At 44.2% G+C, this 23,388-nt stretch overlaps 1 protein-coding gene across 2 annotated transcripts in view; it reads right to left on the bottom strand.

Annotated features, from left to right (window-relative positions):
• The window catches only part of LOC311075227 (uncharacterized protein), a 49,430-nt gene extending 26,042 nt beyond the window's left edge, over nucleotides 1-23,388 (bottom strand). Inside the window, exons 1-4 of one of the 2 annotated variants that reach the window (XM_084102467.1) lie at nucleotides 22,559-23,388; nucleotides 21,092-21,388; nucleotides 20,737-20,979; nucleotides 17,502-17,654 (exon numbers count right to left, since the gene is read on the bottom strand). In XM_084102467.1, the coding sequence (XP_083958593.1) occupies nucleotides 17,503-17,654; nucleotides 20,737-20,979; nucleotides 21,092-21,388; nucleotides 22,559-22,616 (750 nt within the window). In that variant the 5' untranslated portion in view covers nucleotides 22,617-23,388 and the 3' untranslated portion in view covers nucleotide 17,502. The remainder of the gene's footprint in view (nucleotides 1-17,501; nucleotides 17,655-20,736; nucleotides 20,980-21,091; nucleotides 21,389-22,558) is intronic. The other variant, XM_084102466.1, reaches the window with a different exon arrangement.

Genomic DNA, 23,388 nt, shown 5'->3' with positions numbered 1-23,388 from the left:
TGCCTAAATTCAAACAGCACATTACATGCCCCACCAGAGACAATAATATCTTGGACCATTGCTACACCACAACAAAGGATGCATATCGCTCCGTCGCCAGAGCAGCTCTAGGACTTTCCGATCACTGCCTGGTTCATCTTCTACCAACTTACAGGCAAAAACTTAAAACTGCTAAGCCAGTAATAAGGACTGTAAAGAGATGGACCAACGACACAGAGCAGGTCTTACAAGCCTGTTTTGAATGCACTGACTGGAGTGTTTTCGAAGCTGCTGCCAGCGATCTGGACGAGCTCACAGAGACTGTAACATCATACATCAGTTTCTGTGAGGATTTATGCATCCCTACCAGGACTTACTTATCATTCAACAATGATAAACCATGGTTCACACCAAAACTCAGACAGCTTCGTCAGGTCAAAGAAGATGCCTACAGGAGTGGGGATAGGATCTTGTATAATCAGGCCAGGAACACATTGACAAAGGAGATTGAAGTGGCTAAGAAGAGCTATGCCAAAAAGCTGGAAAACCAGTTTTCTTCCAACGACCCTGCATCAGTGTGGAAAGGCCTGAAAGACATTACCAACTACAAGACACCATCCCCCAGCACCGACAGCAACAAGCATCTTGCGAACGAGCTGAATGTCTTTTACTGTAGATTTGAGACCCCCGATCAGACACCCCACACCCGTCCTGACCATCTCTCTACACAGCCATCAACACCTCCAGCCATCCCCCTCCCCTCCCCCCCTGCACTTCAGATCAGTGAGGATAATGTGCGTCAGATCTTCAGGAAACAGAAGAGAAGGAAAGCACCAGGCCCAGACGGTGTTTCACCAGCCTGTCTGAAAACCTGCGCTGACCAGCTGGCCTCTATCTTCTCACTGATCTTCAACAGATCACTGGAGCAGTGCAAAGTCCCTTTCTGCTTTAAACGCTCCACCATCATCCCAATCCCGAAGAAACCAAAGATCACAGGACTCAATGACTACAGACCTGTTGCCTTAACATCTGTGGCCATGAAGTCATTCGAAAGACTGGTGTTAGCATATCTGAAGGACATCACTGGACCCTTGCTGGACCCCCTGCAGTTTGCCTACAGAGCAAACCGGTCTGTGGATGATGCGGTCAATATGGGACTGCATTACACCCTGCAACATCTGGACAAACCAGGGACCTATGCAAGGATTCTGTTCGTGGACTTTAGTTCTGCCTTCAACACCATCGTCCCATCACTGCTCCAGACCAAACTGACCCAGCTCTCTGTCCCTAGCTCCGTCTGTCAATGGATCACCAGCTTTCTGACAGACAGACAACAGCTAGTCAGAATGGGCAAAATCACGTCCGACAGCCGCATCATCAGCACCGGTGCTCCACAGGGATGTGTTCTCTCACCACTGCTCTTCTCCCTGTACACAAATGACTGCACCTCTAAAGACCCCTCTGTCAGGCTCCTGAAGTTTGCGGACGACACTACTGTTATCGGACTCATCCGGAACGGTGACGAGTCTGCGTACAGACAGGAGGTGGAGCAGCTGGCTCTTTGGTGCAGTTATAACAACCTGGAGCTGAACACGCTCAAAACAGTGGAGATGATCGTGGACTTCAGGAGAAACCCCCCTGCACTCCCTTCACTCACCATCATGGACAGCACTGTGACTGCAGTAGAGTCATTCAGGTTCCTGGGCACCACCATCTCTCAGGATCTGAAGTGGGACACTCACATAGACTCTGTTGTGAAGAAAGCCCAACAGAGACTGTACTTCCTGCGTCAGCTGAGGAAATTCAACCTGCCACAGGAGCTGCTCGTACAGTTCTACTCAGCTGTCATCCAGTCCATCCTCTGCACTTCCATCATCGTCTGGTTCGGCTCTGCTACCAAAACCGACCTCCGTAGACTACAGCGGATAGTTCGGACTGCTGAGCGAATCACTGGCACTACCCTTCCCACACTCAAAGAACTGTACTCATCCAGAGTGAGTAAAAGGGCTCGCAAAATCACTCTGGACCCGTTACACCCAGCACACTTTCTGTTTGAACTGTTACCGTCTGGTCGTCGCTACAGAGCACCGAGCACAAAAACAACCAGACACAGGAAAAGTTTCTTTCCCCAGGCCATCTACCTCATGAACACTTAAATGTTCCCCTACTGTGGAACAAACATGTGCAATACTTCCCTCAGACATTTCATTATAGCACCTTATAACTTTATATATATTTATAATTTATAATCTTCTTTTTTTTTTTCTTTTTTTTTTTATACCTATGTTACTTGTCACTTGTCTTGTCACTTTATATTGTATGTGTACTGGAAGCTACTGTCACCAAGACAAATTCCTTGTATGCGCAAGCATACTTGGCAATAAAGCTCTTTCTGATTCTGATTCTGATTCTGATGATTAATACCTTTTTAATACTTACCCCCTCTTCCTACCACAATGACCATTTGGAGTTCCTAAAAGCACAGGGGCTGATAGTGATCTAGCAAAATGTTTGTACTTTGGGGGTCGATGAATTGTCACACCTTTAGTACAGTGGGAGGAGTGTAATCATCTGATTGGTCAGTTTGAAAGCTCTGTCTCTTTGATGCTCTGGCTCTCTTCTTCTCTGGGTCCCTTTCTTGGGGGCTCTCTTCTTATTCTTTGGGCTCTCTCCTTTTGCCTCCTCTTTTCTTTGTTTCTCTCTCTCTCTCTCTCTCTCTCTCTCTCTCTCTCTCTGAAGTAACATTTTACATGCTGGGTAAGATTAATGGTATAAGTTATCATCATCTCATACATATATTTTGTAACTATTTTAAGTGTAACCATAACATTATTTTGTCATTAAACCTTTTCAATTACAACTAATGTGCTAACTAGTTTTGAATTGGTATTGACTTTGAAGTGCTACATATTGCAATACAATATCGTCACTCTCTATAGCAACGCTCTCCCACAAATATTTATCTATTGTAACTGCGCTTATTTCTGTCATTGGTATAAGTGGCAGTGGGTGGAATAGACAAGAAGTGTGCAGTGTTCTACCATCTTGCTAATAACGTTTCTTTAGTCATTTGGCATTTCTTGCGGACTGAACCACTGCAGGAATCCACCCTTACACCCTGCAATGCCTCTCGTTTGATTGGATATTGCGCCTGACGTGGTCTGTAATCAGATTTTGGGGCGATTACAACCGGTTCGCATCCCTTGATCAAACCCACATCGTACTTGTGTTTTGCCCACAATTTTGAAGGTATGTCTGCCAGAGAAATGTCAATGTCTGAGGCAGAAATAGTAAAATAAATCAATGTCTCATCCAAAAACGCAGACAACGCACACACATTTTCTGTCCAAAAAATCTTGTCAAATTTCACACTTTCATTCTCCATTCCATTAAACCAAGTTTCTTCATACTGTGGGTCGCGCTCATTTACGACATGTGATGTGCAATGCATTTTATCAGGCACCATAAACTCTGTGTTGACTGGTTTTGTTCGATCCTTAGCCAATGTCAAAATCATTTCTGCCCAATCAACATCTTTTAATGATGTTTTATTAACAAGGTTCGGGAGGAGCACGTTCAGATAATTAACACAAGTGTAGAGCACTCAGCAATCAATGGTAAGAGGTGTATATATACTCAGCAGTCTCACCTCATTCCATTGACAGTTTTTGCAGCATGTAACCCGACAGTATCGTCCTAACAGGTCCGAATCGAGCAATTCCCGTCCGATGAATAATCTCTCGTCTTTGAGGAACCTCTGCCGCAATCGTCTGACCAATATCGCGGGCATCAGGCTTAACAAACGGGATCATAACCGCGGGCGAAACATCCGCGATCTCTTTCCTCGTATTTCTCTACACCGGTCCATACAATAATTCCCGCCATAGAGAAATGGTTAGTAAGGCAATGCCGCCCTCTTCACGCGAGGGAAAGGGTCTTCCTCCTTCTTCAGGCCGCCACAGCAGGCCCTAAAGTAAGCCGGCCAGTCCATATTCAACGTTTGCCAGGTCAACTCAGTGAGTGCTCAGCTCGCCCTTCTCCTGTCTGTCTTGGTTGAGCTTGGCATTGCTTCAGTTGTTTGAGTCACGAGCCAGTCATGCCATCTGCATTTTTGATCGAGGGAATGCACGTTTTAAATTGTTTCTGTACAAATGATTTACCGTCATACATAAACAGTAGGTCGCACGTTACGTGCAGATTGCTCACAGAATCATTAAGAACCTATCGTTAACACTGTCCTGCAATTTATCTTCAAAATCGTGTAAAATCTATATATAAAAATAAAATAAAAAAAAGTGTATGTGTATACAAGCAGTGTGTTTCATGCCAAGAGTTTAGTAATCCTTAATTGAAACACAGTTAAATAAATTCAAGATGCCTATACATTTATGCGAGCTTCGTCTTTTACCATAAACCGTCTCTTTTGTACTTAACTAAATGAACTTCAGACAATCAAAATTGTTCTAAATGCAAACTGTTATCTTTGCTTGGTCACTTAAACTTCAATGTGCATAATCCTGCAAGGATTTCATTTCGCCTCCTTTTTCTCGCGTCTTTGATCTAAAGCACAAGAAGACGAGCATCGGCCCGCTAAGCCCCACTCTCCTCCTCCCTTTGTTCAGCCACACACTGCAGGAGCTCAGTTTCTCCAGGTAAGTTTCTCCACTGCTGCAGCAGTGATATCTCCTCTGGTCCTGGAGGAGCTCAATTTCTCTGGCTAAGTTTTCTCTAATATTGCAACAGTAATGTCTCCTCCGCTCCCACTAGAGCTCTGTTTCTCTGGCTAATGTCTCCACTGTCACAGCAGTGATGTCTCATCTGCTCCCACTGGAGCTCTTTTACTCTGGCTAATTTCTCCACTGCCGCAGCAGTGTATTCTCCTCTGCTCCCACTGGAGCTCTTTTACTCTGGCTAATCTTCTCCACTGCCACAGCAGTGACGTCTCCTATGCTCCCACTGGAGCTCTTTTACTCTGGCTAATGCTCCACTGTCACAGCAGTGATGTCTCATCTGCTTCCACTGGAGCTCTTTTACTCTGGCTAATGTCTCCACTGTCACAGCAGTGATGTTTCCTCTGCACCCACAGGAACTCTTTTACTCTGGCTAATGTCTCCACTGTCACAGCAGTGATGTTTCCTCTGCTCCCACTGGAGCTCTTTTACTCTGGCTAATGTCTCCACTGTCACAGCAGTGATGTTTCCTCTGCACCCACAGGAACTCTTTTACTCTGGCTAATGTCTCCACTGTCACAGCAGTGATGTTTCCTCTGCTCCCACTGGAGCTCTTTTACTCTGGCTAATGTCTCCACTGTCACAGCAGTGATGTTTCCTCTGCACCCACAGGAACTCTTTTACTCTGGCTAATGCTCCACTGTCACAGCAGTGATGTCTCCTATGCTCCAGCAGGAGCTCTGTTTCTCTGGCCAATCTTCTCCACTGTCACAGCAGTGATGTCTCCTCTGCACCCGCAGGAGCTCTTTTACTCTGGCTAATCTTCTCCACTGCCACAGCAGTGATGTCTCCTATGCTCCCACTGCAGCTCTTTTACTCTGTTCCCACTGCAGCTTCTTCTCCACTGCCGCAGCAGTGATGTCTCCTCTGCTCCCACAGGAGCTCTGTTTCTCCAGCTAATTTTTTCTATTGCCGCAGCAGTGATGTCTCTTCTGTACTTCTCTATTCATAATTAAAGAGCACTCAAATCTCCTCTTTCTCCTCTTTCCTGTCTCCTCTTTCTGTCCAGCAAGCATTGGTCTCACAGCGGACGGAGTGAGAACTTTCCCAGTAGAGCACTTACGTTTTCTCTTTCATCCAGCGATGCAGTGTGAGAATCTCCTGGGCAAGCACTCATTTTCCTGTTTCCTTTCCGTCCAGCAAGCATTGGTCTCACAGCGGACGGAGTGAGAACTTTCCCAGTAGAGCACTTACGTTTTCTCTTTCATCCAGCAATGCAGTATGAGAAAATCTCCTGGGCAAGCACTCATTTTCCTGTTTCCTTTCCGTCCAGCGAGCATTGGTCTCACAGCGGACGGAGTGAGAACTTTCCCGGTAGAGCACTTACGTTTTCTCTTTCATCCAGCGAAGCAGTGTGAGAAAATCTCCCGGGCAAGTGCACATTTTTTCCGCTTCCTCTTTCCGTCCAGCGAGCATTGGTCTCCCAGTGGACGGAGTGAGAACTTTCCCGGTAGAGCACTTACGTTTTCTCTTTCATCCAGCGAGCATTTGGTCTCACAGCGGATGCAGTGTGAGAAAATCTCTCGGGCAAGCACTCATTTTTCCTCCTTTCTGTTTCCTCTCTGTCCAGCGAGCATTTGGGCTTAGCGGAAAAGCGCAAATCCTCCCGATCGGTCACTGTAAACTACAACCGCTCCTCGTTCGCAGACCAACAGGGGCCGTCAGTCCAGGCAGTGAGCCACCATTACGGGCCTCCCCGGTCAAGCATCCAGGCCCCTTCTTGAGATGCCAGTCCGCCAAACTCGGCACTCATTTGGGGGGTCTTTAGTCCGGCGGCTGTCCTCTGCTCTTTAGCCTTTGGGGGGAGTACTCTGGGTTCGGGCCGAACTCCGAGCTCGGAGCCCTCCCTCCAGACAGCACGCCAAATACGCATTAAACTTTACCCCTTCAAATTATATGTAAGTGTGAACTCGTGAAATGATGTTTTATTAACAAGGTTCGGGAGGAGCACGTTCAGATAATTAACACAAGTGGAGAGCACTCAGCAATCAATGGTAAGAGGTGTATATATACTCAGCAGTCTCACCTCATTCCATTGACAGTTTTTGCAGCATCCCCCCACCACCCCTTCTCCACGCTTCTAGTCCTAAACACTTACATACGGGGGGAGTACTCTGGGTTCGGGCCGAACTCTGAGCTCGGAGCCCTCCCTCCGGACAGCACGCCAAATACGCATTAAACTTTACCCCTTCAAATTATATGTAAGTGTGAACATGACCAAAATGCCACATGCCCCAGAGTCAGCTATAATGAGGAGGTCATTCAGAACCCTGACCAGAGCAGTCTCTGTACTGTGTCCAGATTGAAATCTTTCTAATAGGCTATTCGTACGGAGATGAGTATGGAGTTGCCCAACAACCACACGCTCAAGCACTTTTGCCAGGAAAGGTAGATTAGAAATGGGTCGATAATTTGACATGTCAGTGATATCGCTACCAGCTTTTTTAAGAACTGGCGTAACTGCAGCCATTTTTAGAGCAGAAGAGACATTCCCTGTAATGAGTGAGGCATTTACAATGGTAGTGATGTGGGGTAAAATGACAGGCAGACAATTTTTTAAAACAGTCGTAGGGAGTGGATCAAGTATGCAAGTAGTAGAGTTCATAGACAAGATAAGTTTAGAAATAAAATCAGAGTCAACAGCACTGAAACTTGAAAAAACAGAGAGATTAGGAGGATGCAATTCCACAACCTCAGGAGCAACCTCACAAGCAATAGCGTTATGGATATTCTCAATTTTAGTTGAAAAATAATTGAGAAATGCATTACACTGCTCAATGGTGGAACAGTTAAAGTCACTCGGAGGTTTGATTAGATTATTGACTGTTCTAAACAGAACACTGGGATTAGAGATGTTGCTACTAATAATAGTAGAATAATATGCCCCTTTTGCAGCTTTGAGAGCATTTTGATACTCAATTTGATGCTGATTAAATATTAATCTATGAACTGTTAGACCAGATGTTTTATATTTCCGCTCCAACTGCCTGCCTAACGCCTTCAATTTGCGCAACTCAGATGTGTACCAGGGTGATGATCTCTTAAAAGACACAACACGTTTTTTCAGAGGAGCAAACTCATCCAGAATGGATGTAAGTGCAGCATTATACTGGTCAATAGAGGCTGCAACTGGTAAATCGCCCATAGTATGACTAAGGAGATCAAGATCAATATCACTGATTTTCCTGAAACAGATAACACGTTCTTTCACAGTCTGCAAAGAAGGAGGAGTCAGATTGAACGTGATGAGCTTGTGATCACTTATACATACATCTGTCACGGTTCATGGATTCATTGACTCTCTCTCGCTATGTGTGTGCGTGTTGAGTGAATGGGCGCGGCTCATCAGCTGGCTCGTTATCCACTGATGAGCCGATCAGCGCCAGCTGTTCTGAATGAGGATGTCCTATATATTGTTTGCTCACTCGTCTTGTCTTTGTCAGATGGTTGTGGAGGTTCTCCTGGGTCTGTGCTATTGTTCTCCTGTTCCAGTCCTGTTTCTACGACGCTTCACCGAGGATCTTCGTTTCCACGTGGATCTGCAGTCCGCCCACTGAGTCCCTGCGTTACCGAGTCTGCCCGAGTTTGCCTGAGGATTATCTGCCACTTCGACTCTGAGTTTCCCTGAGGATCATCTGTTAATTCTACACTGAGCTCACATGAGAATTATCTGCTATTTCTACACTGAGTGATTCCTGTGAATGCTGCCTGTCAAATTGAGCCTCTTGTCTTCTCTTTTTGACAATAATAAATACTTATTCACTCGCATCTGAATCCTTGACTATTTTCCAGCGCACCATGAAAGAACCATCTGACCAACTTCTCATGGATTCAGCGAGTGCTCCCGGAATTGAGCAGATGTTCGCCGGAAACCAAACCCGGATGGATCGCCAGGACGAGCAGATCGGAGCTTCGGGACGGGCGATACAGGCTTTGGTAACGCAGGTGTCCGAGCGCACCTCTCAATTCCAACGCCTGAGAGCTCCCACTGCGCCAGCACCGCCCCCGCCTGTTCCCCAAGGGATTTTCCATCAGCCAGAGCCGCGCACCAGAGCACCAGAGCCGCGCATCCCAGCACCAGAGAGGTATTCGGGCGAACCAAATCTTTGCAGAACGTTTCTAACCAAGTGCTCAATTTATTTCTCGCTTCAACCTGTGACATTTGCTTCTGAGGAGTCGAAGGTAGCCCTGGTGATGACACTACTTTCTGGTCGCGCGGCTCAGTGGGGAACAGCGGTGTGGCAGAACAAACATCAGTGCTGCTCCTCATTCCAGGCACTCGAGCTAGAGATGACACGAGTGTTCGACCGCGCCGTCGCTGGACGCGAGGCGGCCCGCCAACTCGCCGACCTTCGCCAGGACCAACAGACAGTCTCTGACTATTCCATAGAGTTCCGGACATTGGCGGCCGAGTGCAAATGGAACGAGGAGGCGCAGTGGGACATGTTCCTGCATGGGTTGGCTGACCGCGTTCAGAAGGAAATTTATACCTTGGAGCTGCCCAAGACACTGGATGGACTGATCGAGTTAGCATTACGGGTCGATGCACGTCTTCAACAGAGAGAGAGCCGACCGTACCGGATGCCTGCGGCCGATTTCACCATGAGTTCCAGTACCCGGAGTATGAACGCGGTCAGTCCCTCTAACGATCCTGAACCCATGCAGGTAGGTCGAGCTCGGCTTTCCCGGGAGGAGAGAGAATACCGCCGCTCGAGGGGTCTATGTCTCTACTGCGGGGAGCCCGGCCATTTCATCAACACCTGTCCTTTAAAAGGCCAAGCCCGGCGGTAGGACGGCGGCTACTGTCGGGCGGGCTCTCCATGATCGGACCCTCGAGCGCCACCCTCCTCCCGGTTAGACTCCAGTGGGCGGAACACTGAATCACACTGAAAGGACTTCACTCTACCTCACGCAGTCACCCCACGCTCCTATTGTCCTGGGTCACCTGTGGTTGGTGAAGCACGGACCCAGGATAGAGTGGGGTCAAAACTCTGTTTCAGCTTGGAGTGATGACTGTTATGCCTCATGTCTTTCGTCTGCCGTTCCGTCTGTTTCTCGTTCTGTGTTGCAGGAGGAGTCAGTGAATCTGTCTAACGTGCCGCCGGAGTACCGCGACCTGAAGGAGGTGTTCAGTAAGTCTCGGGCTGCTTCTCTCCCTCCTCATCGTCCCTATGACTGTGCAATAGATTTACTGCCAGGTACGTCTCCGCCTAAGGGCAAGTTATATTCACTTTCTGCTCCAGAAAGGGAGGCTATGGAGAAATATATTTCTGATTCTCTAGCTACTGGGTTCATCCGCCCTTCCTCTTCTCCAGCGGGGGTGGGATTCTTTTTTGTGGGGAAGAAGGATGGTTCTCTGCGACCTTGTATTGATTACCGGGGGTTGAACAACATCACGGTTAAGAATACTTATCCTTTGCCGTTGATGTCTTCAGCTTTCGAGAGGTTGCAGGGAGCATCTATCTTCACAAAATTGGATTTACGTAATGCATATCATTTGGTTCGCATCAGGAAGGGGGATGAGTGGAAGACCGCTTTCAATACCCCCAGGGGTCACTTTGAATATTCGGTTATGCCATTCGGTTTATCGAACTCCCCAGCGGTCTTCCAGGCACTCGTCAATGACGTGTTGAGAGACATGGTTGATCAGTTCATATATGTTTACCTGGATGACATATTGATTTTTTCTTCGTCTCTCCAGGAGCACGTTCAACACGTCAGACGAGTGCTTCAGAGGTTGCTAGAGAATGGGCTTTTTGTCAAGGCGGAGAAATGCGCTTTTCATGCACAGTCTGTTCCTTTCCTAGGGTACATCATTTCGTCTGAGGGAGTATGCATGGATCCTGAGAAGGTTAAGGCTGTGGTGGAGTGGCCAAGTCCAGATTCCCGTAAGGCCCTACAGAGGTTTCTGGGGTTCGCCAACTTCTACCGGCGTTTCATTCACAATTTCAGCCAACTAGCCGCACCTCTGACCGCCTTGACCTCCCCCAGAACTGCTTTCAGGTGGTCAGACACAGCTGAGGCTGTGTTTGCCAAACTGAAAGGCTGCTTTGTTTCAGCTCCCATCTTGATAGCCCCTGATTCTTCACGTCAGTTTGTGGTGGAGGTCGACGCATCAGAGGTGGGGGTAGGAGCAGTGCTTTCCCAGCGTTCTCTCACGGACGACAAGATGCATCCCTGCGCGTTTTTGTCTCGTCGTTTATCTCCTGCCGAACGTAACTATGACATTGGTAACAGAGAATTGTTGGCAGTGAAGTTAGCGTTGGAAGAATGGCGTCATTGGTTAGAAGGGTCGGGGGTACCTTTTATCGTCTGGACCGATCACAAGAACCTGGAATATATCAGAACCGCCAAAAGATTGAACTCCAGGCAGGCTCGGTGGGCACTTTTTTTCGGACGTTTTGATTTTTCTCTCTCGTACCGCCCGGGTTCCAAAAACATCAAACCCGATTCTTTGTCGCGTATTTTTGACCGTTCCGAACGCCCGTCTACTCCCGAGTGCATTTTACCCGAGACCCTATTTGTCTCCACACTCACATGGGAGGTCGAATCGAAGGTCAAGACGGCCTTAGAAGGGGTAACGCCTCCGCCCGGTTGCCCACCGAATCGTTTATTTGTGCCGGAGGGATTACGGTCAGACGTTATTCAGTGGGGGCATTGTTCCAACGTAGCTTGCCATCCAGGAGTTAATTGCACCAGTTTTATGGTCAAGCAACGATTCTGGTGGCCACTTATGGCACGCGACATTCACAGTTTTGTTTTGGCTTGCTCTGTCTGTGCCACTGGTAAGACTTCCAATCGACCCCCAGATGGGTTACTCCAACCGCTGCCTGTCCCTTCGAGACCCTGGTCCCACATTGCGCTAGATTTTATCACCGCCCTCCCACCCTCTCAAGGGTACACGGTAGTTTTGACCGTGGTGGACCGATTTTCGAAGGCGGCTCACTTTATTCCCTTGCCCAAATTACCCTCAGCCAAGGAGACAGCGGTGACCGTTGTAGATCACGTCTTTCGCTTACATGGCCTCCCGATAGACGTGGTTTCAGACAGAGGACCCCAATTTGTGTCCAAATTTTGGTGAGAGTTTTGTAGATTACTGGGGGCGACCGTTAGTCTGTCCTCAGGATTTCACCCCCAGAGCAATGGCCAGACCGAGAGAGCCAACCAGGATTTGGAGAGAGTGTTGCGTTGTTTGGCTGCCAGGAATCCTTCCTCTTGGAGCCAACATATCTCTATGGTGGAGTACGCCCACAATGCATTACCAATGTCATCCACGGGCCTATCTCCGTTTGAATGTAGTTTAGGTTACCAGCCACCAATTTTTCCCAGTCTGGAATCCGAAGTCGCGGTCCCCTCCGCTCACGCGTTCGTCCAGAGCCCGTGAGACTCTGCTCCAAGTGGGGGCGCGCACCAAGGCTAAGGCCGATCGCCACCGGTCGAGGCCACCCGTATACGTCGCTGGTCAAAAAGTGTGGCTTTCTACTAAGAACATTCCTCTCCGTTCCGTCTCTAATAAGTTAGCTCCTAAATTCATTGGCCCGTTCACTATCACCAAGATTATTAGTCCGGTGACAGTCCGCCTCAACCTTCCTCTAGCGTACAAGAGAATTCATCCCGCCTTTCATGTCTCCAAAATTAAACCCGTCTTTCGATCGCATCTTAATCCGCCTGCTCCGGTTCCCCCCCCGCCGCGACTCGTAGATGGGGAGCCTACTTATTCGGTTAACCGTATCCTGGACTCGAGACGGAGGGGACGCGGATTCCAGTACTTGGTGAACTGGGAAGGTTACGGTCCGGAGGAGAGAAGTTGGGTTCCTGCCAGGGACATTCTGGATCACTCCCTTATCGATGATTACAATCGACAGGTAAGGGTGTCTGGGAACGCCAGGCGGCGTTCCTAGGAGGGGGGGTACTGTCACGGTTCATGGATTCATTGACTCTCTCTCGCTATGTGTGTGCGTGTTGAGTGAATGGGCGCGGCTCATCAGCTGGCTCGTTATCCACTGATGAGCCGATCAGCGCCAGCTGTTCTGAATGAGGATGTCCTATATATTGTTTGCTCACTCGTCTTGTCTTTGTCAGATGGTTGTGGAGGTTCTCCTGGGTCTGTGCTATTGTTCTCCTGTTCCAGTCCTGTTTCTACGACGCTTCACCGAGGATCTTCGTTTCCACGTGGATCTGCAGTCCGCCCACTGAGTCCCTGCGTTACCAAGTCTGCCCGAGTTTGCCTGAGGATTATCTGTTAATTCTACACTGAGCTCACATGAGAATTATCTGCTATTTCTACACTGAGTGATTCCTGTGAATGCTGCCTGTCAAATTGAGCCTCTTGTCTTCTCTTTTTGACTATAATAAATACTTATTCACTCGCATCTGAATCCTTGACTATTTTCCAGCGCACCATGACAACATCAGTACACTCAAGTTGTTCAATAAATACTCCTGAAGTGCAGACCAGATCTAATATATGTCCGTGTTTGTGTTAACACAAACACGTTTGTGTTTGTGTTGAAGTTAAAACATTCAAGTGCATCCATAAGGCACACAGCATTATTGCAAGTCAAATTGTCAACATGAAAATTGAGATCACCAGTTAAAAGAATAACTGGACAGAGTGCACTGGCAAGTGTCAGACACTCAGTAAATTCAGAGAAAAATGCAGAGTTAAGTTTGGGAGGGCGGTAGATATTCAACACAAGAACTGATGAGAGACCAGTCAGCTTGAAAGCCAAGCATCCAAATGATGAAAAGCAAGGCAATGAAACCTCAGTAACCGCAACATCAGATCTATAAATGACAGCAAGACCGCCACCGCGGCCGGTCAAGATAAGTGTAGCCAGGCAGAGTACACATATTTAGATTGAGATAGTCATTAGGCTGATGCCATGTTTCACAGAGGCAGAAGAAGTCCAGTTTTTTCCCCAAAACAATGTCACAAAGTGAAGCCGCTTTGTTGTTAATAGAGCGAGTATTCAGATGTGCAAACCTGATTGTGTCAAGGCGGACACCACAGCTGGATGGAGTGGACTTCTGGAGATAGGAGAAATTAGCCAAGCAGACATGACGCGAAGATAAATGGCGACGATCCAGTCGCCTCTGAGACCAAACTGTGTTTATATCTGCTCCGCTTGAATGCAGATTCCGGCGGGAGCCACGATGAACGTACTTTGGCCGTCGGAGAAGTTGTAGCGATCGCAGCTGTATTTCCGAAACACCAGTGGCAGAGGGCTGAAAATGACGAAGCTGTAAAAGTTCCGTGGCAGAGTATTGTATCATAGTGCAGTCCGAGAGGTAGAAGTGAATCTTGCCGTAGACACCAAATAATGTCAGTATAAAAAAAGATAAAATCCAGCAAAGCCGCATATTAGCAGATATCAGCCAATATAAAACCAGTCAACAGCACCTTAAAATAAACAATTTAACGTGCTGATGGAGAAGCGGCAGCCACAGTGCGCCAGCGTCCTCTCCAATCCAGAAAGTGTGGATTCTTAGAAAATGTCTCGGGTTACTTGACTGCGCTTTGGGAACACCTTGGCATGTGCACAAAGGTGTGACCGGTTGTGAAGCATGTGTGCAAACATGCCAAGGAACTTGGCCTCAGATAACATCTGACGATGACGTCACTGGAATTGGGGCTTTTTAGAGGCTATAAATAGATGTTAAACAGGTGCACCTTCAGGTAACACTTTGTCTGAAGAGACGTCTGGACAAATCCTCAGTGCGGCAATGTAATGCAGCATCTCATTCCAACTTTTTCAGGGAACAGGGTTACAGTCAAGGAACCAGAGACGTACCCTTTCAAAAGCTTCTCTCAATGCTGCGCTGCTAGCACTATGGGAATGAGAATACCAACAGCGCCAGACTGGAAGTGTCTGGACCCCTCACAGTTATGTAGAGTGCTCTCACAAGTTCTCAGACATGGGATGTGGACTCAAGGATATGTCAGCCTTGAGTCACATGAACATCCAAACTATAAAATCTGATGAATGTATGCGGAGAGGACCAGCCTGCCGCATCACATACTTGTTGCAAGGGGACGCCCCTTGCCAAAGCTTTGGAGGAAGCAACCCCCCTGGTAGAATGAGCACTAACTCCTAGAAGTGAAGCTAGAGTGAACTGGGTCTGCACGGCATGCAGTGCACCACCTTCCAAAGACACCCCATTTAAGGGCATAGATTCTTCTTGTTGAGGGAGCCCTAGCACTCAGAATATTCTGTCTGAGACAGGCTGGGTGATTCAGAGAGAAGCAGAGGGGATATTGCGCAGTCCCTTGAGAGGCGAAGAGGTCACCTCTACTTCATAAAGTCTTTCCCAAATCTGCTCCCAAATTAAAATGCAGAGGGGTGTAAATCACACTAAAGAACAGGAATTTGTCCTAAACCAGAACCTGCTGTGCTAGCCTTTTCAGATGGCACGAACAGAGTCTGGTGTTGTCCACAGGCACTAGGACATGGTACCCCCTTAACTGCTGGAGGAAGTACTTCAGGGCCAGGAATACAGCCATCAATTCGAGGCAATTGATGTGCCAATTGAGATGATGACCTCTCCAAACCCTTTGGGCTAAATGGCCATCTACGACCGCATGCGAAGAATAATGTTCCCCCCTTGAGCGAGTTAACGTCATGGAGGTCCTCGAAGAATCTGGCCACAGCATGAATCACCACCTCAAGTAACTTCTCATGCACTTTATAATTGCGGGAGGAGCACTCTGAGGTGGCACTCTCAAAGGCCTTTTTTTTAGATGGCTATTTCACTATGTAATTCCTCATAATTTAATGTAGCCAGAGAACAGCGAAACAAGATATTAATACAAGCATCTAACTTCAAATCAGATGAGTATTTATCATTTAAATCCTCAGCATTTAAATGCAGCCAAATATCAACCAGACAAGTAAAAATGGTCTAGATGAAACGCCATAGTTAAATCTTTCAGTAGATCAGCCTGGTATGTCTGTAACACTGCCATGGTGTGCAGCGCAGTACCAACCTGACTTGCTGACTGAAATGTTTTGGGGGTTTTTTGCGCTCCAAGGGGAGAGATAGCCCGCAATAGTCTCTTCGATCTGAGGCAATTGAGGTCATAAAGGTCGACGCTGAGGTCATAAAAGACAAGCAATTTATATATATTTTTATGAAAGAGTTAACTCATCAAGTAGGTGTCAATGTAGGCTAACTTTAAGCATTTGGGGCTATCTTGTTCCTGTGGCCAGTCCAGTTGTAACTGAGTGGCAACCTCCCTGTCTATCTCTTGAAACCAACACGGAAGTGACTTAAACTGCAATTCATCGACTGGCCGCTGGAGGCTGGATGCAAAAGGGAGTCAAATCTGTACAGTATCTCCCCCATGTTAAAATGTCCAACTTTACAGCAGAAAAAATGTGTTTACAGCATGGTGCAAAAAGTGGTTTTGGTCTGTCTACCTAATTTTGCCCTTCATGACAACTGTGAGGGGGGTGAATGTTTTTATAACTCATCCGTTTAAATTATATTAAGCCTTAAAGTTCTGCATAATTAAAGGCATGGCCACTTGAGTGACAGGTGGATTGCTGCTGCTGTCACTGCTAGCCGTTTGTCTGCTGTCTGTTAGCATCATGTTACTACCTCAGCTAATCTCAGCTGCTGAACTTGGCATCTCTGCCGTGTTTGTACTTTTTTCGGGATTATTTCATACAATTTAATACAAACATCGACATTATACCTTCGCCCACGCCGTTTGATTCTGTCATTGTTGAGTATTGAGAGAACAACCAGCGCTGTTTTTCAGTTGTTTTCCTCTGTAAACTCATGGATGTCTGACAATTTTGTTGATTTTTGGAGTTCAGATTTAAAAACGTCTATAGATATAGAAGCTCTTTCTGCGTTAACATTGCTCTCACGGAACAGATGGACTATATATGCTTATTTAACTTTTTAGTGTTAAATAAAAAGTACTGTCAGATGAAATCCTGCAGGTGTCAGTGCTTTCTCTCGTCCATGCAATACATGCGCATCCTTGAATGAGCGCAGATTTCTAGCGCATTTACTTGAACTTCTGAGGTAAATGGACTTAAAAAAGCTCTCTACGAACTTGACGTGCGATGCCGCGCTGACTGACATGCATGTGCATGTATTTTTTACAGTGTATGGTTGTAACCTTGCCACCACCTCGAGTAGTTTTCCTCCTGCGCTTTATCATCATGGGAGGAATGTTCGGAGGCGGCACCAGCAACAAGTGATGCAGCGTCCTCTGCCTGATCCGAAGAAGCCCCGGGCCGCGCTTCGGAATGAGGCAAAAAGAAATCCTGATCTGGACAGAGAGCAAGAGAACGGAACAGACCCGTCTCTCGCTCCTCAGATCGACTTGCAAACTTTAATGGAGAAAAACGCACAGTGCTCGCACTTGTCATGCTCTTTCCCCATACACTTAAAGCAGAGCTCATGTATATCATTAACAGCGATGGGCCGTGAACAGGGAGGCACGCACCTCGAGAGGCACGCATCTCCTGATTGTTTGCGACATGATGTTCTCTTTTTTTTCCACACTGACAACTGGTATTCCAACTCCCAAAGTGGACAGACAGATAGTGTAGCACACACACACAATGCGGTCTCTGAAGAGAAAGAAACCTGGAACATTCAGATATGTTTAATTTTATTTAAATTACTGCATTTAAGAGTTGGCATTGAAATACGTTGATGATTGTGCCGGGAACTTTTCAAGCTCAACAAGGACAACTACAGCTTCAGTTTGATCTTTTGTTGAAAACGCAAATGCTAACTGATTTATTTAGAGGCGATGGAGACGTTGCTAACCTTATTGGTGCTTCGTACGTTGCCGACAGCTTCGACACGCACAGATGATGAGAACACAGATCAGCAGAAGCAGAAGGGCTCCTCCGCCGGCTACGATGCTTACCATGACCCAGAAATCAATGCAAATGAGTTTACTAAGACCTGGATATGAACCTGTAAGACATGGTCATGAAATCAATAACAGACTAGTGGATCATTAAAAAAACATATTTTTTTAGCTGCTTAAAATCCTACAATCTGCATCATGGGTAATACTTGGTAGATTTTCCCCTACGCACATGACTTAGGTTGAACCGGGTGTCCTTGACACCTGAAAATATTATACTCAGTTGAGTTACCTCTGAACGCACGGGTTGACGCCTATAAGCCGCAATCCAACCCCACCTAAGAGCCTCACAAAGAGTCGAACGACGTCTCGCTCCCTATTGACACTATCACTTGGGAAAATGGTCTAACCTGTACCTTGTTCCACTAACTTGCTGCAGCAATTATAATAGACAGACTTCAGTAAATGTCCTTTAAATGCTTTAATCACGGGCGGGATATCTCAGAGAAGTTCTCCAGAGCATCTCACCCCAAAAAAAAAAACATACATCAGGTTTTATAGGATAAAGACAGAAACATCAAAATAGAATCAGCATGACTAACATGTCACGTTCTATCAATATGATTGGTTAAATTGATAAAGCAAGCCCCCCTCCCCCTCCTCCCTTCTTTACCCTCTGTTAGTGACATCAGCAAAAATATCTTGAATCTTCGAATAAACATGGTAAAGGGTTAATAATTCAGTTGAACATAACACAATACAGACAAAAAACAGAACGTTCTGGTACATTGTTCAAGTTTACATTATCCAGGGTTAAATTGTGTCAAAAAATTGCCAGAAGGATAGATCTAAAAAAGGAAGTAAGATTTATTTTGTTATATTGTTAGATCTAGAATGGGAAGTCAGGTAAAAGTTAGTCATAACATTAGACCCAAATGGGAAGTCAGGTGAACGTTTATAATTAGGTTAAAGAAATCTAAAGTCAGATTTGTATAGTTAGTAACATAATTAGTTCCAAAAACTAGTTTACTATCTTTTCTATTAAAAATCTATCACATACTGTAAGATCCAACATTATCTCATGAGGGGGGTCAAATGTTTGGACACACTTCATTGAATTAGCTCAAATTGTTTTTAAAGTTAATTAAGAGCAGACAACTTGATGTGTGAATGTATTCTGTGATGTAATTTTTTAATTAATCATAACTAACATTTATTTTTCTTGCAGGATTAACATTTATATGCTTTTGAAAACTAAATATCCCCAAAACTTGGACCAAAGTGTGTCTGAATCAAATCTGAATATAACAAAAGGGGAAATGAAACAGATGTCTAAACATATACTCATGACTTTGAGTAACAAAGTGGAGTAATTAAGAAATACATATTTGCTGTAACAGAAGGGTTTTCTGAATTATACATGAAGAACCAATCATATTGTAGAATAATTATGTAATGAATCATGTCACCTTTGCCATGCTTCTAATCTATAAAAACTGTGGTACTCTTTTTGGTGGAGGGATTCTCTCTCAGGGATTGGTCTGAGGTCCTCCGGCCGTGATTGCATGTTGCATACTTGATGATGCTTTTACGTCACTATCCAAATGTGTTGTGGTAGGAATTCCCCTACATACCTGACTTAAGTTAAACCGTAATCTAAAGTATTGAATCTACAGTATTACCCAATACAGTACCAAGTTAACCTTATCTGGGTTGTATTTTCTCTTACTTTGTATAGTCTTTTTCCTTGTAAAGATGAGGGAATGTCAAGCATGTTGGCAAAATCAAATACCATTGAGACTGAATGAACACAACTGTTACGTGCCAGCATTTCTGTTCCCTCCCATTTTTGTTATTGGTTGCTGTGTTTCTCCCCTCTGTTGTTGGTTTCTTCCTGTTTTTTTCCCGCTCTCTGCTAGCTTTAAGTTTAAGTAGCTTTGAGGATGTCTTACCTGATCTAAATAGTACCAGTCCAGAATAAGAGAAAAGGAAAGAACGTCACGTGACATACACCTTACATACACGTAGAATTACAATTGTTAAAAACACTAGGGAAGGAGCGTGTGCAACTGTGTGTAAGTTTTTGTTTGGTTAGTTAGTGAAGTTTTAGTTATGGCGTGTTAAGCGCTGAAGAATCCTTTATTTTCTGTTTTTGTTTTTAGTTAGTTTAGAGAGTTGGGGATTAGTTAGCGTGTGTTTTGGTTTTGTTATTTTGTTTGTTTAGCACCGCTCATCTTCTTTCTCTCTGTGACTTATTTCAATTATCATTTTTCATTTTTTTTGCTTAAATTCTATATAGCTGTAAATAAGTTTGTTTGTTTTCATTTATGCTAATTGTAATGTTCGTATTGAAAATAAAGCAAACCACCTGCTTGCAGTAATTTGTTGTCTTTGAGTCATTCGCCCACAGTACTTCCCAGAGACCAAAAACTATAGGAATGTGTTTTCATTTTATTATACATCTTCCTTATACCTCTATGCCATCAGGGGACGTAACAACAACCTTTGACATCAACATTAAGGAAACTTTTTCTTCTATTAATTTTATCTATTAACTTTTATTGGTGACTACATAATTCCCAGACTTGTGTCATTTCATAGTTTCCATGACTTTGATGTTGAATAAAGAACACCATTAAGTGTTTGTGCTGCCTTAATTTTAAGTTACATTCAGCTTGAATTGTGAAACTGCATTAAGTGACAACTTGGATATTTGATTTATCTCAGCAAGTTAATTCTAGGGAAGTTATTCTAATGCAAAATTTTAAGTCGTGATAGCTAATTGTGAATAAATACGTGTCCACACTTTTGACCTATCTTCAGTAAGTTCACAGTTTACCACCATTTTGCGGTTAAGCACCAAAATACGGTTATTTTACTGTCATAGATTCATGATTGAAGGTCAGCAGCAAAAACAGGAAATGGCCCAGAAACCAGTTCATATACTTTATGAGACTAAAGTGAAACCGCGAAAAGTCCCACACAGAGTTTACAGACATGTTTATTTTTAACATCAATATTTAATTTCAGATATGTTCAAAACTCTTAAAGGTCATGATTTAGATGTTTTATCTTGTCTTTGAGACAACACACACATTTATTTTATTATTTTAAAAGATAAAGATAAGTAATTATAGCACAAAATCAGAACATTAAGAATAAAAAGCATGTGACATGAGAAATACTTACATGACACTGTAATACTCTCACTTTTGTAGTTGCTGGCAGGATTGTGTGCCTCGCATGAGTACGTTTTATTCTCCTGTACTTCAGTAGATGACAAGAACACTTGAGGGTTTTTTTCATTCTGGATAATTGTGTCTTCTTTATACCAGGATAGAGTCAGATCTTCTCTTTCTCCAATGTCACAGGTGAGAGTCGCTTTCCCATCTTTTGTGCAGTTGGACTTCACAGTAGGTTTAGGGACCTTTTCTGTAACAGAAACATGGTGGAAATTTCCTAATACTGTAACTACTATAGAAATATACAGTCTGATTTTGTTATTATTATTGTGTTGGAAGGGTAGAAATATTTGTCATCTTACCATATACTTTAATTTCCACTTCTCCTCTACCAATCTCTGTACCAGCATCATTATATGCGTTGAATGTATATTTGCCCGTGTCATTCAGACTAACACTTGAAAATTTGATTGATCCATCTTCTTCCATAGATACACCTTCAGATATTTCTCTGATTTTCCCATCTTTCCAGCGAAGAATGGTGCCGTGTGTGTCATGGACCCATCTAATCACAGAAGGTTTCACATTGTTTTTTGTTGTCAGCTTAATGATGCACGACGTTCCCACTAGTAGATCTTTTCCACATGTCTCTGTTGAGACTATAATAAATAAATTCATATTAGCATTTAATAAAACTCAACAGGGTTCAACTGCTCATGTTTGGTTCACTATGAGGAAAAAGCATAAAAACAGAGAATGAATAATTCTCAGGGTGAGTTTCTTTTTAAAAGTCAATTTTGGTTCAGACACTTTAGACAAACTTAAGACAACACAGTTCAATATTATATTCTTTCATCACACTATACGGGGTAAGTTGTCACAAATGGGGTTCTGCGTAAGACAGCCAAATTACAGTAAAATTATTATAAAAATAGCTGAAAGGTAAAAGGTAACTTCAAAATACCAAACCATTGTTTTATGGCCAACAGAACTTAAAGTTGTGTAAAATTACAACACACATGCCCTGACCTGACATTTATATATCTATAAAGAAACCGTTGTGATTTAAAATCTGCCTTTGTTATATAGTGACAAAAAATATATGATACTGAAACTTCACAAATTATTATAATTTAAGACTGTTTTGAACTAGATGTTTGAAATCAACAAATCAGTGCTTGCTAAAACAAGATTCAAAATAGTTCCTGAAATACAGACTTTGTGCTGAACTATGAAAGTAAAGGGAGTTTCAGCAGCGATAGAAAAAACATTTTGGGTCTCCAAAGAACATTTCAGTCAAAAGCTCTAAAAAGAACCATTTCTTTCTTATTTTTAAGAACATTTTAATAATCTAAAGAAGATTTTTCCACTTCAAAAAACTTTTTGTGGAATGGAAAGATTCCATCGATGTTTGAATGTTCTTCAGAAACATAAAGTCCAATAAACCTTTATTGTAACACAATAATTTGACTACATATCTAAATGTTCGACTTTCTGTGATTGCCTTCTATTAAAGACTGACACGAACAAACACTCATTGTATACAGTATGTATAGTATAAGTGCATTTGTTCAAGTGGTCACTATAAAAGTGCATGTGTTGCTTTAAGGAAATATTATTCTTGATCTGAAACTTAAAAATGCCTTAACTGTATTTTTTTCTGATAATTTTGATGTTACAGTATGATTTATAATATTGAGTTGGTATAAAATAATGCAGTATGCATGAAAAGAAAAGCATTCTTAACATCCTTTGATCACAACTTTTGATCTCAACTACAAAATCTATATTTACAAAATATATAAGAAAAACAGGAAGTCAGAACCTACCAGAGAGTGCAGCGAAGCCACAGAGGAATAAAAACAAGAGATTGTATTGGCAGCTCATTGCTCTTCTGAACACAGCAAATGTTCCAGAAACTTGTTAACAATCAACTGGAGGAAATCCAATAGTATCAGCAAAACCGCAGTTTCAGAACCAGAAGTGATGGGCGGGGCTTCATTTTCTTCTGTTAAATATAGGCTATGTCTGCATTCGAAACCGTACTTGATACTTCCCTACTATATAGTAGGGGAAAAGCAGTAGGTGAGGGAATAAGTATGTCCGAATCCTTAGTATCCATAAAAGAGTAGGCGAGAATTATCTTTCCTGAGCTGAATCCTGGAAATGGTGCCATGGATGAGACCCTCCATCACTCCACCCGCCCTTATTGCCTCAGATTGTGAAGCCAAGCAACAACCTCAGGCACAAATCACCTGCACAAGCACCAGCTTGTTATCGGCAAGTTAAAGGCTCTCTCTACAAATCTTCTCTCATGGGAGTGTTTGCTGTTGAGACGAGTCTCACAGGTTCTGTACAGGCTCTCTGTATGAGGTGATGAGGCAGACTGTGCTCTCAGGCAAAGATAGCCTCGATGTCCCTTTCCCATCCATGATCAGATCCCAGTCTGACTGCAGCAATAAGGAACATGATGGACGGCAGAGACAGGTGAAGGTGGGAACGGTAGTCAGCTGAAGAATGAAAACCGCTGTGTTGAGATGGCAGTAGGATGTGGGGTTCACCACCTGTAAATATGCGATTGTTAGAACAATAAGTATGGATAAAGCTTTGTTTCATGTGTTGTTGACTTGTGTGTATATATATATTTATTGTGATGGTT

The sequence above is a fragment of the Abramis brama genome, assembly GCF_963993115.1.
Source record: "Abramis brama genome assembly, chromosome: 2".
Lineage (NCBI taxonomy): Eukaryota > Metazoa > Chordata > Actinopteri > Cypriniformes > Leuciscidae > Abramis > Abramis brama.
The sequence above is the reverse complement of the archived record's forward strand: the minus strand, read 5'-3'. Positions and strand labels throughout refer to the sequence as shown.